Source organism: Papilio xuthus, unplaced genomic scaffold, assembly GCF_000836235.2.
Source record: "Papilio xuthus unplaced genomic scaffold, Pxut_1.1 DF827789.1, whole genome shotgun sequence".
Taxonomy (NCBI): domain Eukaryota; kingdom Metazoa; phylum Arthropoda; class Insecta; order Lepidoptera; family Papilionidae; genus Papilio; species Papilio xuthus.
The window spans coordinates 265,579-282,154 of NW_013530860.1; the positions used below are offsets into that span (position 1 = coordinate 265,579).

Below are 16,576 nucleotides of genomic sequence, written 5' to 3' on the forward strand. Positions count from 1 at the left end.
ATTACTCCTCTGCTCTTTAATTAACATGTTTTCAAAATTATCAGATTCTCCTTTACCGTCCAATGTCTCTGTTCTAGCTGAACAACTTATTGCTCTCCTCGCTAAAAACCCTCAGCAAATTCAACCCCCAAATTCTCCAATGGAACTGTAGAAGTATCCGCCTCAAAAAATTTGAAATTAGTCAACTCATAGATCAGTATCAACCTATTGTTTTTGCAGTCTCGGAGACGTGGCTTAGTCCAGGTTCCCACTTCAGGGTCCCAGGCTTCTCCTGTCTTCGGGACGACAGAAATGATGGTAGGGCAGGTAGTGCCCTCCTGATACACAGATCTATAACTTTTTCTCAGATTAACATCCCTCCTCATAATTCTGGTTTAAATATAGTAGCTGCCAAATTGTTAAATTTGTCCATCGTTTCCATTTATATCCCACACCCTAATCCAAACCTTATTTCTGAACTTCAGTCCATTCTATCGTCAATCCCAAGCCCCTTAATCATGTTAGGCGACTTCAATTGCCATCATACTATGTGGGGGTCCCACTACAATGATCCTTATTCATCATTTCTGATAGATCTGATGGATGATGTTGGCCTCTGTATCTTGAATGATGGTACACCTACACGCAGAGTATCCCCACTGCAGAATATTAGCGTACCTGATCTTTCTTTAGCATCCCCCTCACTGGCACCCAACTTGGACTGGTCTGTTCTTCATCATACATATGGAAGTGACCATTTCCCCATTTTGGTCTCTATTCTTCAAGCTTCTATCCCAAGCATACCTTTTAATCCCCTTCAAAAATATCGGACATCTAAAGCAAATTGGAACATGTATTCCGACATTATTAATAAAGAAATTACCTCTCTTCCAGAGGTTACTCCTTATAACTTTCTAGCATTGTATAATGACTACGTGTCTATTCTTTTAAAGGCAGCTGACAATAGCATTCCTATGAAAAACTCAGCCCGAAAGATAATTGGTTCACCCCCATGGTGGGACTCTGAATGTTCAGAAAGTATCCGATTACGTAATGAAGCTGAGAAAAAATATGAATCCAATTTTACGATGGAGAACTTTCTGTCTCTAAGGAGAATTACAGCCCGCACCCGCAGACTTCTGTTTAAAAAAAAACGGTTAGGGTGGCAGAGATTCTGTGAATCTCTCTCCCCACGTTCCCCTCCTGCTCTTATATGGAAAAAGATCAGGGCTTACCGCATGTCTCTTAGAGATTCAAACATATCCTCTAATGATTCAAGACCTTGGTTAGAAAACTTCTTTAATAATTTAGCCCCCCCCTTTGTCCCTGAATTCGGTAACTTCCCCCCCCTTCTTTCCCCTTCTTCTGACAGATTGAACGATCCATTCTCTTTAACGGAGCTATCGTGTGCTCTAGATCACCTACGGGATTCCTCTCCAGGTATCGATGGCATTCCTTATTCTTTTGTGTGTAAATCTCCCGGCTTATCCAAGTCCCTATTACTTAAAATCATTAATACCATTTTCATAACTGGCACTGTTCCCGACTCTTGGTTAATTCAAATTATAATACCTATTTTAAAACCTGGTAAAGATCCCCAGGACTATTCCTCCTACAGACCCATAGCCCTCTCTAATGTCCTTGCCAAGATTATGGAACTATTAGTCAAAAACAGGTTGGAGTGGCTTCTTGAAAACCGCAATATACTGTCTAATACCCAATTTGGATTCAGAAGAGGTAAAGGTTGCTTGGACAGCTTAAGCATTCTTACCTCCGAAATTCGCATAGCTTTTACAAAAAATGAAAATGTATTAGGTGTCTTTTTAGACATTTCATCTGCATATGATAGTGTTTCGCTTCCCTTACTCAGGCAGAAAATGCTTCAGCTGAGTATTCCCGAGAGGCTAATCAATTTTATCTGCAGCTTGTTAATGTCTCGATCAATTTCTGTCCGTCATTGCAACACTCTCCTCCCTTCCCGGTCAGTGTGGAAAGGACTTCCTCAGGGTTCTGTCCTGAGCCCCCTGCTATATAATATCTACACCTTTGACTTAGACTGTTCCGTAAATCAATTTTGCAAAATTTTACAATATGCTGACGATATTGCTTTGTACTCCACCTCCTCATCTATAAACGTCGCTAATATTTGTATAAACACTGCCTTACATCATTTAAATGAATATCTTTTGTCCCACAATCTCTCCCTCTCCATTACAAAATGCAGCGCAGTGTTGTTTTCCCGTAAACGAAATGTGCCTTCAGTTGCAGTTCGTGTAAATAATACTCCTATTAATCGGTATGATTCGGTGAAATTCTTGGGTGTTACTCTTGATTCCAAACTTTCCGGAAGACAGCATTTAGAACATGTAATTAAAAAATGCGAAAAGGGCGTAAACATTTTAAGAGCACTTACCGGGGTTCGTTGGGGCTCTCATCCTGCCACTCTGAAACTTCTCTATGATGCGATTATTCGTAGTCACTTTGATTACGGTGGTTTCCTTCTTGATCCCTGTAATAAAATCGCTTTATCCAAATTAGATAAGATTCAATCTAGATGTCTCAGACTAATAACTGGTGCTATGAGATGTTCTCCAGTTAATGCTCTCCAAGTGGAATGTCTAGATCCCCCCTTATATCTTCGTAGACAATTCCTATCTGATAGATTTTTTTGCGGTGTAGTCCAAATTAAATCCCACCCCCTCCTTCGCTTATTAAAGACTCTCTCTCAAACTATTCCAACAGCTAACTATTGGTCCCACAAAGACCCTCCCTTACTCATTAATTCTTTTAACAAATATACATCTCACTCTACCCCAATAGAACAGAGTGTTCTCTTCCCCATTTATGAGACCCAGTTTGATGCTCTTATTTTCTACCCTAGGATTATTCTAAATTTTGGAGTTGACAAAGATAGCCCTGGGGCAAACCTAAAATTCAATAGTATTCTGGAATCTGACTGGCCACAATGGAATACAATTTATACTGACGCTTCAAAATCCTCTCCCGATAGTACTGTAGGGTCAGCTGTATGGATTCCCAAATTTAAAATTATTTTAAGCTTTAAATGCCCACCTTCGACCTCTATTTTTACAGGAGAAGCGATTGCGCTATTGGAAGCTATCTCTTTTGTTGAATCACACAAACTAAACCAAACTCTAATATTTTCCGACTCCTTAAGTTGTCTAACAGATATTCTAAAAACGCCTTTCCGAGCCCGCGATAATTCTAGCGTCACTCTTAAAATCAAACAACTTCTATACAAATGCCACTGCTCTGACATTGAAGTTATCTTAGCGTGGATTCCTAGCCATACGGGTATCAGTGGTAATGAAACAGTGGACTCATGTGCAAAGGTCGCCGCCCATTCTGGTTGCGACACTTATAAATTTAGCCTCCCTCGTGATTTACGCATCTTCGCTAAATCATCTATGTTAATGAATTGGAATAACACTTGGCAAAGATCTAACCAATCTAAGGGTAAGTACTATGGATCGATTCAACCTTCCCTTCCCTCTAAACCTTGGTATTTAAAACATGGACAAATTAGTAAATCTACAACATCTGTAATATGTCGCCTACGACTGGGCTTCATTGCTACCCCTGTTTTTCTTGCCAAAATCCGCATTCGTAATCATTCCCTGTGTGAATGCGGCTTGGAAGAGGGCTCTTTAGAACACATATTTTTCAATTGCCCGAAACTCAAGGTTCATTTATACGACCTGCTCCCTACCAACATTCCTAGACCCATTAATATTCCATTCTTACTAACTATGGTTCACACTCCCTTGGTAAAGGTCCTTTTTAAGTTTTTATCTACTAACAATATTAAACTTTAATTTCCCGTGCCCTTAATATTATTACTACTATGTATTTAGATTACTAACAACTGTGTTGTCCTTTTTCAGAGTCGCAACCGTCACCATCAACCGGTCATTTGTCAAATAGATCTATACTCCGTCTATCTCTCTGTTCTTTGCTACTTAATCTTTTAACCTTTTAATCTTCCTTTTTTCGTTTTCAATTACCTTCAACCTTGACGTTGGCGAAATCATCGAAATTAAACGATGGGGTCCACTAGCAACTAAAAGAAGAAGAAGAAGAAGAAGAACTATGTGTAAATAAAAATGACATACTTTGACATCATGCACAATCTTCTCCACTTCCTTGCTATTGCTGACACCAGTGTTATGTTTTGACAGCAGTCTGAAAGCATTCTCTATAGCAACAAACTTCTCAATATTTGCATCTGGAGATCCTGAGTCTGGATGATACTTCTTAGCTAACTCGAGAAAAGCATCACGAACATCCTCTTGTTTTGAATTAACAGGTAAGTTGAGTACTTTATAACTCTCCTAAAAGCAAAGTTTTTAATAATTATTTTCAAATGTCAAACAACAATTACACCAATTAGAATGGCTACCTTTACTCCTATATTAGGAAGGGAGTACAGCAACTTTAGTTTTTTCATAGTAAATGGTGGCAAAAGAGCCAGCAGCCTGTTCCCCAAAATAGTTAAATGAACGCAGCCCATGAACAGAGAAGGCACAAAAAGAGAATATTACCATTTCCTATAAGCCCTCCGCAAAATCCACCTTCCTATCGTGAATCTCATTTTCTAGGAAGAGGACTAAAATTAGGCCCAGGAGAAAGTTTATACTTTCAATGTCTATTGTGCATTTCAAATTCGTTTAAACACAATGAATGGCTTACTTCAATACTTTGTCTAGAAATGGTTTCAATTCTTCGTCGAGGACAGTAATAAAGTGAAGTTTTTTTTAGGCCGCAGCTGTAAAACAACGTTTTATTCATTGTTACACTGCGTCTCAGATTGCTAAAATAACCATGTCACTGTACAACTCAATGTACTATCTTCGTTTAATTGTCAATATCAATAATTATACGTACTATTTGATAATACATTTGAATTTTGATTTTAATTTGACAATTGACATATTATGATTAACAGGCTGTCAGTTACAAATGACAACCTATCCGAAGACAAACGATTTTTTTTTAATTTTATGACCTGGTAGCAAGCAAAATTAACATTTAACAAAGATTATTTCTTAACGCTTTGTGAGTTATTTTCTGTGAACAATTATGTTTTGTAACAGAACAAGCGGTGAAATTACGTTATAGAGATGCAAGCGTATAATCAGTGCGTTTTTTAAATGAAAATTTCATTAAATTAAATTTTCTTATTGCTGTATCGGCACGGGCTCCTACTCCCTCGCTCTGCCGCTTCTCACACTTGGAAAAATAAAACTTATTTCTGACAATAAAACTTATTACTCTTTGATCCTGATGTGACATTTCTGTGGCAGCAGTCTGCGACAGATTTTTGACGTTAAGTGAAGTGAAATAAATGTGACTCGTTGTTATTCTATTGTAAAATATTTGTAAATTATCTTTTGAATAAGGAACGAATTAAGTGAAATCATTATTGTCCCTGTGTATGTATTAAATGTTCTAAAACAATGCCGTTAAATGTGCAAGACGTCGCTAAACGGTTTCCAATTCATTGGCTGGTTTGGAATAACGAGCATGAAGAACTGAAAAGCTCCTTGGAAGCTAATAAGGTACACTCATAAACTCGTAATTTCCTAATTTTACTATGGTCAAGTTAGCTGTTAATTAAATTTTTTATTTACTATGAATAATATCTATAGAGCATTCTGATGCCGAAACATGATTTGGGTGGGCAAAATAAACATACTTATTTATTGGTAATACTGTGGCGATTTTGTTACTGAATTAAATTTAAAATTGCTAAATGCAATTTAAATATTATTGCCTTTTTTTAATATCTTACCTCATACATACTATTTATAATAAATTACGATAAAAAATTTGAGACTGCAGAAAGATTAAATGTTACCATATAAATATTTACATACTCTGATTTTAAGAAAAGTTAAATACCGAATAATAGATAAAGCTTTCAACACAAAAGTAGTTACAAAATGACATCACATGATATGACTCAGAGAGCACCTTTAATGCTGACCACTGATAACAACTTGCCATTGAATATAATTAACACATACATGGCTAACAATGTTACATAAACGCAATATGAAACTGTTTAGTAATATGGTATTTATTTTATTACTAGCTGTTGCCAGTGACTGTCCAAACCTACTGATTCAAATAAAATTTCATTAAAATTGGTCAAGCTGTTTTGGAAGAAAATGGTAATGAAAGTGAATGACATGAGAGTTTTATATATAAGATGTTGAAAGTTATGTACCAGCTATACATTGAGATTGAATGATAACGTTTCTCTAGACTTAACTGATATATAAACATGGCTAAATACTCATGTATATTCGTCCAGTGGCGGCACAGACTAGTTTCAAGCCCATCGGGTGCCCTTCATCAAGATGAGTGGTACTGGTATTATTTTGCAGATGCGGCCTGTCGCTCACTCATTGTGTGTTTAGTATAATGTCTCACGAAAGTTTGAATAATAATCTAGACTTTTTAATTAAAATGAATCTCATGACAGGCACCATTATTATACATATGATACATTGGACACAGTTGTATATTTCTATTTGAAATATTTTAGTAATAAAAGTAAGCAATTAATCTATCAATAGTGCTTTGTTCAATCTAATGTATAGACAACTCAGTATCTAGTAAATTGTATGTGCAATTCCATGTCTAGTGGATATTTTATAACTCAGCTTAGTTCTTTATGTTATTGGTGAATTATGGGAACAATGTCTGAGAGCCAAAATACCTAACCATGTAGTTGATACTGTCAGACACTATTGTATAATGTTCTGCTGCTGTCTCTTCTTCCACATATATCTTACATAGAAGGCTGGCTGTGACACAACTTATTACCTAGTGGTAGACTGAAATAGACCTGTTACCACTAGGTAACTAGTCTTATATGACAATGATATGAATGATTACAGGGAAATTTTAATGCATTTGTTGAGTTATATTTGGCACGTTCACATACTGACACGTGTTGCTGGCCCAAAGGTCTGACATCGACTGATGTGCCCTCTCTCCGGCATGTTCTTATGGCATGTAAACTCGAGATAAACAACACTATGTTTATGCATACACTACAGTATCCATTACCTTATCTTTCCCTTCCCACCCTTTTTCTTATAAGGTAAAGATGGGAAGTGGAAGTGGACTTTCTGGATGAGAGGATGTATGGGAAGGGAAAATATTTTCTTTTTGTGCATCCTCTCCTCCATCGATTAAAGGTAGGCAATGCATATGCAATTGCGTATGTCTATGGGCAATGGTCGCTTAGGTATTTCAGCGATTTCAGGTGACTGTTCGCTTGTTTGCTACCTTATGATATAAAAAAAATTTACACAACAAAAATTGTGTGCACATAAATCCTTGCCTAACCATGTGATACAAATGTAGGTCGTGTGTAAACAATGTCTGTTATTTATTATGTTAATCGCAAACTCGTGTCGCGTGGGAGTCCGTCTGCCGCGGAAGTAAACTTTTTGTATACGGCTTTGAAGCCTAACAAACATGTAGCTATGTTTTTATGACATACTCATAATCGTATTAAAGCCGTACAAATTGACGTGACCTTGATATGTGATACATTCACGAAAATATGTAAAAGCAAGCGAATTTTGTACCAAAAAACATGCAATATTAGATTTAAAATTCTCTTATAATTTTTTAGGTTTCTTAAATTAGTTTCAATGCGTACGGATTTTGTCGCAATCGCTTGTACACAAAAATATTCTGGTCCCTCTCATTCTCTTCGAAAAAACAGAGACAACAGTACCAGAAAGGATATATCTTTGTGCCTTTGTTTAAGACTGATGGTCCTGCATCTCTTTTTTTTCTTGAGAAAGACATATATTAAATTTGTATTCCTATTTGTATTTAACTGCAGTTCACAAAAGAAGACATTGAGTTGCGGGACCCGCGCGGACGCACACCATTATTGTTGGCGGTAACACTCGGACACATTGAGGCTGTGGAGGCGCTAATCAACGCCGGCGCTGACGTCAACTGCGAGAAAGACGGCTGGACTGGTAAGAAAGAATGATCGGAGTGTATCAGTAGCGGCGTTAGGATAGGGAGAAGTGGGGCGACCGCCCAGGGCGCCGGGTATAAAGGGGCGCCGCAGATGCCATAATTGGATATAACCGGGTGGCTGCGATGCCCCCTATGATACCCTATCTTTAGAAGATTCCCCCGACTAAAAGAAGGGGATGTCGCAAAAATCTCGCCTAGGGTGCAGGAATGGAAACTGCTCTGCCTTTTATTCATTATCACATAGTACATTTATAGCTTAAATCTATGCTCAATAGTTTGTTTTATCTAGATTTTTTCACTAAATGTCTCAGTTTAATATTATATTGAATATTTATTTTTTATCTCTCAGTCTGACATTGTTTTATAGAACGCTTTGTGTTAACGATCGATCGATAAAATTATCTTTCACGGTTAGTTTATCGCGATGTGATGTTTGTATACTTAAAATAACGTCCAATGAATTTCAATATTCAATACGTAATTCTGATATCTCTTAAATTAATAAAAAAACTAAAATCTCAGCGTTATCTTTACTACCATTCATCGGAAAGCTACTGTTTTATCTGATTTCTATATATATTTAGGAATACAAGTGTTTGTGTGCGACACGACACAAAAGAGTGATGTTTATTTTGTTTTAAAATTAAGTTTTATTAAAAAAAGTAAAGATTGACGCGGTCGTATGTGTCTTGTAGCGGTACAGGAGGCAACAGCGCGAGGTGATGCCGCTCTGCTATCTTTGGTGCTATCGCGTCGTGACCGTCAGAGGCAGGCGGCGCGTGCGGCCGGCGTGCCCGACCTGCTACGCCGGCTCAGTCTCGCGCCTGACTTCTATGTTGAGATGAAATGGGAATTCACCAGCTGGGGTACGTTGATATATTACATGCAAAAGTACTACGAATAAATTACATTTTTAGCATCTAGAACACATGAAATTGTTAGAACTGATTCTAACGACATTGTTACCTTTCAGATTACTTATAGATGCCTCTCCCCCTACAGTAGTAAAATCGCATTTCTCTAGTTTTGTTTGTCATTATATGAAGCTTGGTATATTATTACGTTGTTTGCAGTGCCTCTAGTGTCCCGCTACTGTCCCTTCGACACGTACAAAGTGTACAAGCGCGGTGGCAACGTGCGCGTCGACACCACACTTGCTGGCTTCGATGACACCAACTGGCAGCGCGGAGAGCGGTCTTATATATTCCGAGGACAGGGTACGTATATTGACAGAAACTATGGAATTAACTTATTAATATCTTACTTCTCACTAATATTATAAATGCGAATGTTTAGATGTATGGATGGATGGATGTTTGAAGGTATCCCCAGAAAGGCTGGGGATACCATGGGTCTAGCTAATATTTGGTATAAATATAGAACATAGTTTAGAAGACCATATAGGCTACTAATTAAGTTTTTTTTATCTGCCCTCGGACGATGTCGCGAAGGACAGCTAGTCAAGAAATACGGGGAAAAATGTGTTAGTATGTTCATGTTTTTGTGTGTAGGTAATTGTGCGAGCCTGGTTGAGTTAGACCACACTTTGGGCACGTCGTGGTGCGAGCAGCTGGACGCGCGCGAGCCGGCCGCGCACCACGCGCCGCCGCGCCGCGCCCTGCTGCAGCGCCTCGCCGCACCACTCGCGCTCAACTACCTCGACACTGACAAGATCAGCTTCGAGAGGTACACAACACCTGTTTACACACAAGACAAGCAAGCAAACACACGCACATGCCATAGATAGACATGTGTAAATCACTTCTGAACCGATTCAAAAGTTCGAATCACTTTTCTTGAATGGTTGAGCTCAACAACTAAATTGGTAACTCACGGCTCATCCCAACTGCATGGTGCCTAAAACCTCAGAGCTCGAAATACGAAACAAACTCTATGCAAGTACATATTGAACTGAGCTAGGAGCCGGTGAACTGATCTGCTTCATACAACATATGAATGAATTTTAGCTGAGTTACCCATGACCAGTTATAAGAGTTAATGGTCATTTCAAAATAACTATTACAGGAACAAAAGCGGCATCTGGGGTTGGAGACAGGACAAGACGGAGACGGTGAATGGTTACGAGTGCAAAGTGTTCAGCGCGAACAATGTGGAGCTGGTGTCGAAGACACGCAGCGAGCACGTGCCGCGCGGAGAACGTGCCCGCGCCACCCCCCGCGCACCCCTCGCTGGCCTGCTCGCGCTCGCTGACAGAGAGGGGGCCTCGCCACTCCTCACACCAGAACAGGTATACCAACGTTACCGTGATACAGGAATACTTTCTATTCGTACAGCGCCATCTAGTAACCTGTTGAGCAAAACAATTTCAAATTTGGGATTGTTTTATGTGTAATGTATAGTCATGACTTACTCAACTATAATTGATGATCTGCAGATCACGTTTCTCATGTGAAGCAGATCAGTGAACTGACTCGCAGCTCACCTCAATATATCTACCTAGATTTATGATTTGCGCCGAGCTATGAACTGTGAGTTAGTAGGCAGGTCGCGGCTCATCGACTCACATAACCATAACGGTGAGCCGTGAGTTACTAATTTAGTTGTTGAGCAGCTCAACAGTTCAAGTCACGTAGACTTTTGAGCCTTTTAGAGCTGATTTACATACACCTTTTCAGGAGGAGGTAGAAGAGGAGCCTCACACGAGTAGATCATCAGAAGATAAGCCGGTGACATGGAGTGAGTACTTCAGTGATGTGCCGCTGGAGAGAGACATCGGCCGGCCAAAGGAGATGACCACTAAGGTGCAGAAGTTCAAGGCGACGCTTTGGCTCTGTGAGGACTACCCACTTGAAGTAAGACATGTAATCACTAATTCTCTTCTCTAATGGGTTTGTTTTGTTTGAAAATTTTATTTTACTGAGCAATTTTTTTTGCTAGAATTTTTTTATTTTTTTGGTGTGTGGAAAAAATCGTTTTTTTTTTTTAATTTAATAATCTTCTAGTTTGTTATAGGTTATAAAAATGTTTGTTTTAAGTGTAAATAAAATCTGGTAGATTATTAAGTTTATTAAAGAAACCACTCGTATGCAAACGGGTTGGTGGAAATTTATATTATTTGAACTTATATTTCGACTCTTGTTTATGGATAAACTTTGATATACAGTCCAGTCTAACCTCCAGGTTAAGTTATTTGAACCTAAGTTTAATTCTAAATCCAGAAGAATTTAATTGTCTTGTAGAATACTTTAAAGGTTAAATAATGATAGTTTTATTATAATTTTTCAGTTACAAGAACAAATAATGCCGATCCTTGATCTCATGACGGCGATATCATCTCCGCATTTCGCCAAACTAAAAGATTTTATACAAATGCAATTGCCGGCCGGATTCCCTGTTAAAATAGGTAAGTTGCTACAAATTATAACAATAACTACCACAATTAGTCATTTAATTATCACTAAGGGTACCTTAAGTATCCAGTTAACGACTGAACGTGGTAAACTCTCATTTGTGTTACGATTCTTACTGTTATGGATGGATGGATGTTTGTTAGAAGGTATCTGCAGAATGGTTGTATATTCATCATCATCAGCTCACTATAAGTCCCCACCGAGGGGCTCGGAGAATAACTAAAGTTGAGGTGATTAGGCCATAGTCAACCACGCTGGCCAAGTGCGGGTTGACTTCACTTGGATCATCTTTGGATTTCTTCTCAGATATGTGCAGGTTGGATCACGATGTTTTCCTTCACCGTAAGAACATAGGAAAAATGTACATATGTTAATCGAAAAGCACACTGGTACTTGGCGTGATTCGAATCAAGGACCTGCAGATTGCAAGTCAAGTGCTTGACCCCTGAGCCACCGACGCTCTTGGTTATATAGATCTCGTTGAAATGTTGCCTTATTGTAGAATATAATCGGGAAGAACGTGGAATACTTATTAAGTTTTTTTAATTCCGCGAGATTCTGAGAGGTTTGGTGTAAAAGTGTGAAAGAAATTCAATTCTTTTCCAGCGTATTTGATATCAAACCGTACTTTAAATTTGAATTAATTATTTATTAGTATACTTATTGAAAAATTTAATATTAAAAACAATAAGCGCGTCTCAAAATTATAGATATTTGTTGTCCTTTTCACACTTCATTCATATTATATATCCGTTCCAGTTGTACGCTCTGTGGAAGGTAAAATACATTTATAGTCACCCGCAACCGCAAACACATCACTCGCTTATTAGTACACAGAAAAGCAATAAAAACTTCTTTAATTACAATTTTTCGACACATTTCTCACGTATATTAGGCGCCTGTTAGGTTATATGCAGCAAAACTACAGAAATACGGAAATGTTATGCCAGTTTATTTAGGCGTGTGCACTATTTGCCAAATGGCATGTCTTTTTTATGACAGCTAATACTAGATCGAGGTTTTGTACTGACAGCTTAAAATACTAAGGGTGCGAGACGGTAACTAAGAGAAAGAAAAAAAATAAATCATGTCTCATGTGAAGCAGATCAGTGAACTGACTCGTAGCTCAGCTGTATGGCTTATTTTGTTTGACATTTGATGACTGACATTTCTCCCTTACTTTTTTCAAATACCCTCAATTTTTACTATAAAATATATAAAATTACCGTCTCGCATAATATAGTGAGGCGCGCTTATATTTGCCTAATAAAGTTAGGTTACATTGAAGCTTTCATACGGTAACTTAACACATTCTATGCTACGATTACTTTCAACTTCGAATAAAATCAGCATTGAATGTGTTAAACTTCGCGCTACTATACACCTTAACCTTTGAAGTGCCACAGTTTTATTTTTTCAGAGATCCCACTTTTCCATGTGGTGAATACACGGATAACATTCGGCAATATTTTCGCGACAGAGTCCCCTGTACCGAACATAGAATGTATACAGGAAGGGGAGAGATTGTCGTGTATAGTGGACGACGCATGCTTTGAGATAGGGCGCGGGTACAGGGACGCGGCGGTGTCTGATGACAGGATGTCCAGCGGCACTGACGATGATGAAGGTCTGCTCCAATATGCGATACAGCAAAGTCTCATGGAAGCTGGCACACATGATGATCAGGTCAGTTATTAGTTTGTCACCTGTAGATGACAAAGTTTTCTATCTGTCTTAAATTTTAATGTTTGTAAAAAACATTATGCTATTATTTTCTTGATATCTTACTTCTTACTAATATTATAAATAGGAAAGTTTGGCTGGATGGATGTTTGAAGGTAACTCCGGACCGGCAGTATGAATCTCGCTGAAATTTGGCTGAGATGTAGAACATAGTCTGGAAGAACACATAGGCTACTTATTAAGCTTATTTAAAGTACGCGCGGACGGTGTCGCGCACGATATCTGGTTATTTTATAAAGCATTTTATCTGTTTGTTTAATTCCGCTAAACTTGTAGAAAATTATAATATGAAATTCTAAATAAATACATCAAAGTATTCAAAATGTGTGTATTTCCATGTCCTCGATAGAAATGTATGTATGAGTATGTATGTATGTAGGTGGATGTGTGGGAGGCGCTGCGAGGTGCGCGCCCCTCCTCCCCCGCGCCGCCCCGCGCACTCCTCGCTGCTGAGGAGAGACAACTGCAAAGGTATCTTATCTTTTAAATAGGATAAAAGTAAAACTTTATTGCATATTACTTTCAGATAATTGGATATTTTTTTATTTACTTTTTCGTTCTGTTTAATTTTGTCAGCCGGTAACAATATTAGAAAGCGTTATTTTGCGTAAATATCTCATCATAAATATTTTTATTATTTTGCAGGAGATGGCGATTTTAGTTGTCTTTTTGATAATGCTTGGCTATTTATACTAAATAATTGTGTTATTTGCTATTATCATGGTTTCTAGTTATATTTTACGAAAATATTCATTTGCTTTTTGTAACTTTCTACTGAGTTATTCACTATAATAATATATTAACTATACTTTTGACAATATGGCTATATTACTAAATCACTAGGCTAAATACTAAATAAGTAGTTTGTTCTTTGTATGATAAGTTAATATTCCCAAGCTCTTAATTGGCTACAAGTAACAATTTTTAAGCTAAAATAAACAACTCTTTGGTCTAGATAAGTTGCATACGCTTGACGGAATTAAATCGTGTTTATGTCACATACGACATATATGCTTTTGTAAACAAATGTGTCATATACAACCGACAAGTATATCTGATCCGGGTATACGTCAAACTAAGTTATAACAGCTCACTAGCGCCCCCCAGTCAACGTCAAATGTCACAAGATCCTCTTGTGACATTTAAATGTAGCTGTCATATCATTTTCTGTCTTACAGTGGGTTTCAGAGTCCAAAATTCACGTTTTAAACATATATTTGTCTCTGTTTTGTCAAAGATAAAAGACAAGGATGACGATATATCTTGTGCAGAGACTTTGGTCTGCCAACTGTGCTAGCAGCGCCTCTCACCGGTTCAGATATTCTTGTTTGACTATATATTTGTTGGAAACGCGCTATTTGTATAGTAGTTTAGCTAGAATAGAGTTGTTTATGGTATGTATTTGGGTAGAGCGATAGAGGCGTCCCTGTCGCTGCTGACACCGGAGGAGCGCGCGGAGGCGGACGCGATGATGGCGGCGGCGCTGGAGGTGGAGGTGGAGGAGGGCGCGGAGGGGGAGGCGGAGGCGGAGCTGCGCGCGGCGCTGGAGCTGTCAGCGCGCGAGCACGCCGAGCTGGACCGCCGGCGGCAGGACGAGGAGCGCGCGCTCGATGAAGTGCTGCGTCTCTCTCTAATTGATAAGTAAAGAGAGAGATATTACACAGGTATACAAAGTTACCTTGAACGACGCAATGACCCCTCTACACCTTATTTTTGTATGGGAAGGGAGGTAATGGCAAAAAAGATACCCAGGCTCCTGAGGGGAACAAGGTTTTGTGGGCTTTTTACACTAAAAACCCGCTCCTTGGCCATTTTTATTATCTTTTTTGTTGTTGGCATTCCAACATTATAATAAAAGTTGGCGATTATGGTAACTTTAATAATTTTTTAACTTTTTTTTTCAGGAATCATCACAAAGTAAACGCGTCCACACGTTTGACTTCGCCTTACCGCCGCGCTGCAATGTTGCGGACAGATTTAGTTCTTATTTACAAAACAATTAGATTCATTTCACCTTGTCAGCGACAAGGCGCGGCAAGTTCGAACATTACTATAGTGAATTTTATATAATTAAAAGCCTTTTTGGACCCTTAAACATATAACATATTGGTAAGTGTCACATAATGACACGATGCAACACTCGGGGCAATTTTTTAAGAAATGTTTTAAGAAGATTTTGGGGGTTTTTTTCCCGTATGTATGGAATTCTCAAACCCTGTAATTCTTACGAAAGATTCTATCACGTTTTTTAGAAATAGTCAGAATAAGATTATTTAAAAATTATGTATTTTTCACCAATTTTGTTTTTATTTTACACCAACACTAAGACTTCAACGCCTCGATCTCGAAAACCTTACGTAATCAATGAATGGCCTTTAGAAATTTACATTAAGATTCGTTTAGATAAAATCCGGAATCGTACGAACTCGGCAGTCGCGTCAGAGCGAGACAAACGTATATATATCTCATACATTTATAGGTCAGAGCGAGACAGACATATGTATTTCTCATACTTATATCTCGCTCTAACGTATTACACATACGTTTGTCTCGCTCTGACGCAACTGCCGAGTTCGTACGATTCCGGATTTCGTGTAAATGAACCTTTAGAGTAACCGATCTACATAAATAATTAAAATATTGTGATATATTTACTTTAGCAGTATTGAAGGAATTTATCTATATGTAGGGTTCAAATAAGGCTTATGTGAATTATTACTTATATATAGGTAATGAAATGTATATCAAATGTTATTTTCATTTATAGCATTTTAGTGATAATTTAAGTCGGGTTTTAATATGTTTGAGGTTATGTCAATTTTAATGGAAAGTTGTTTGGATTTACATTGAATTAATCTAATCGTAGAAATCATGGAATATATATGTATAATTCTTTCTAAAATAAAATATCTGTATTTACGACACATTTTAAATTATATATTTTCACGCTATTAAACTTAGGAGGTGAGTAAATTAAAAAAAATTGTTATGCGAGAAAGAGACAATAATGCCAATAGCATCAAATATGGCCGGTTGCCATGGTAACGGTAATTTTCAGCCAATGGCGAAAGACATCGTTGTCATTTGTAAATTTAAATATGGAAATTATTAAAAAGAACTGTTTTTTGTAATAATTAATGGAGTTTTATACAAATAGAGCCGCAAGGGAACTGATAGTCTGTCATAAAATTGTCTTTACGAAATTTGATTTTTATAATAGACACTTGAAAAGAAAGAAGGCTAGATGAAATTATTTGTATTAAATTAAATTTGTTATTTAGCTCTGTGTTATAAAAATATTTATCATAGACAATAATTTAACATTTTATATTTTAAGACGGAAATCGTATTAGTATTACAATAGTAGCAAATGTCATTCTAACAACTTTCCACGACAAACTTCAAAGTTAATTTATATTTCAATGTAACGACGCAAAGAATTTGAACCA

General features: G+C 37.7%; 1 protein-coding gene and 1 long non-coding RNA gene across 2 annotated transcripts; both read left to right on the top strand.

The window, feature by feature from the left end:
* The first annotated feature begins 3,463 nt into the window (after nt 1-3,463).
* LOC106115490 (uncharacterized) lies at nt 3,464-4,084 on the top strand. The gene is made up of 2 exons (XR_001227760.1): nt 3,464-3,767; nt 3,885-4,084. It is a non-coding gene; the product is annotated as an uncharacterized LOC106115490 (long non-coding RNA).
* Nucleotides 4,085-5,319: 1,235 nt separating this feature from the next.
* LOC106115504 (ankyrin repeat domain-containing protein 13D) lies at nt 5,320-16,105 on the top strand. The gene is made up of 12 exons (XM_013308918.1): nt 5,320-5,558; nt 7,868-8,009; nt 8,709-8,879; nt 9,087-9,230; nt 9,525-9,699; nt 10,039-10,261; nt 10,650-10,826; nt 11,260-11,377; nt 12,805-13,070; nt 13,507-13,598; nt 14,538-14,791; nt 15,032-16,105. Exons 1-11 carry the CDS (start codon nt 5,457-5,459, stop codon nt 14,770-14,772), a joined length of 1,845 nt encoding a protein of 614 aa, XP_013164372.1. The 5' UTR covers nt 5,320-5,456; the 3' UTR covers nt 14,773-14,791; nt 15,032-16,105.
* The last annotated feature ends 471 nt before the right edge of the window (nt 16,106-16,576 follow it).

Coding starts and splice junctions, on each gene's coding strand:
- LOC106115504 (XM_013308918.1), top strand. CDS start 5,457: ATGCCGTTAAATGTGCAAGACGTCGCTAAACGGTTTCCAATTCATTGG. Junction 8,010..8,708: donor CGAGAAAGACGGCTGGACTG/GTAAGAAAGAAT, acceptor TGTGTCTTGTAG/CGGTACAGGAGGCAACAGCG. Junction 9,700..10,038: donor GACAAGATCAGCTTCGAGAG/GTACACAACACC, acceptor TAACTATTACAG/GAACAAAAGCGGCATCTGGG.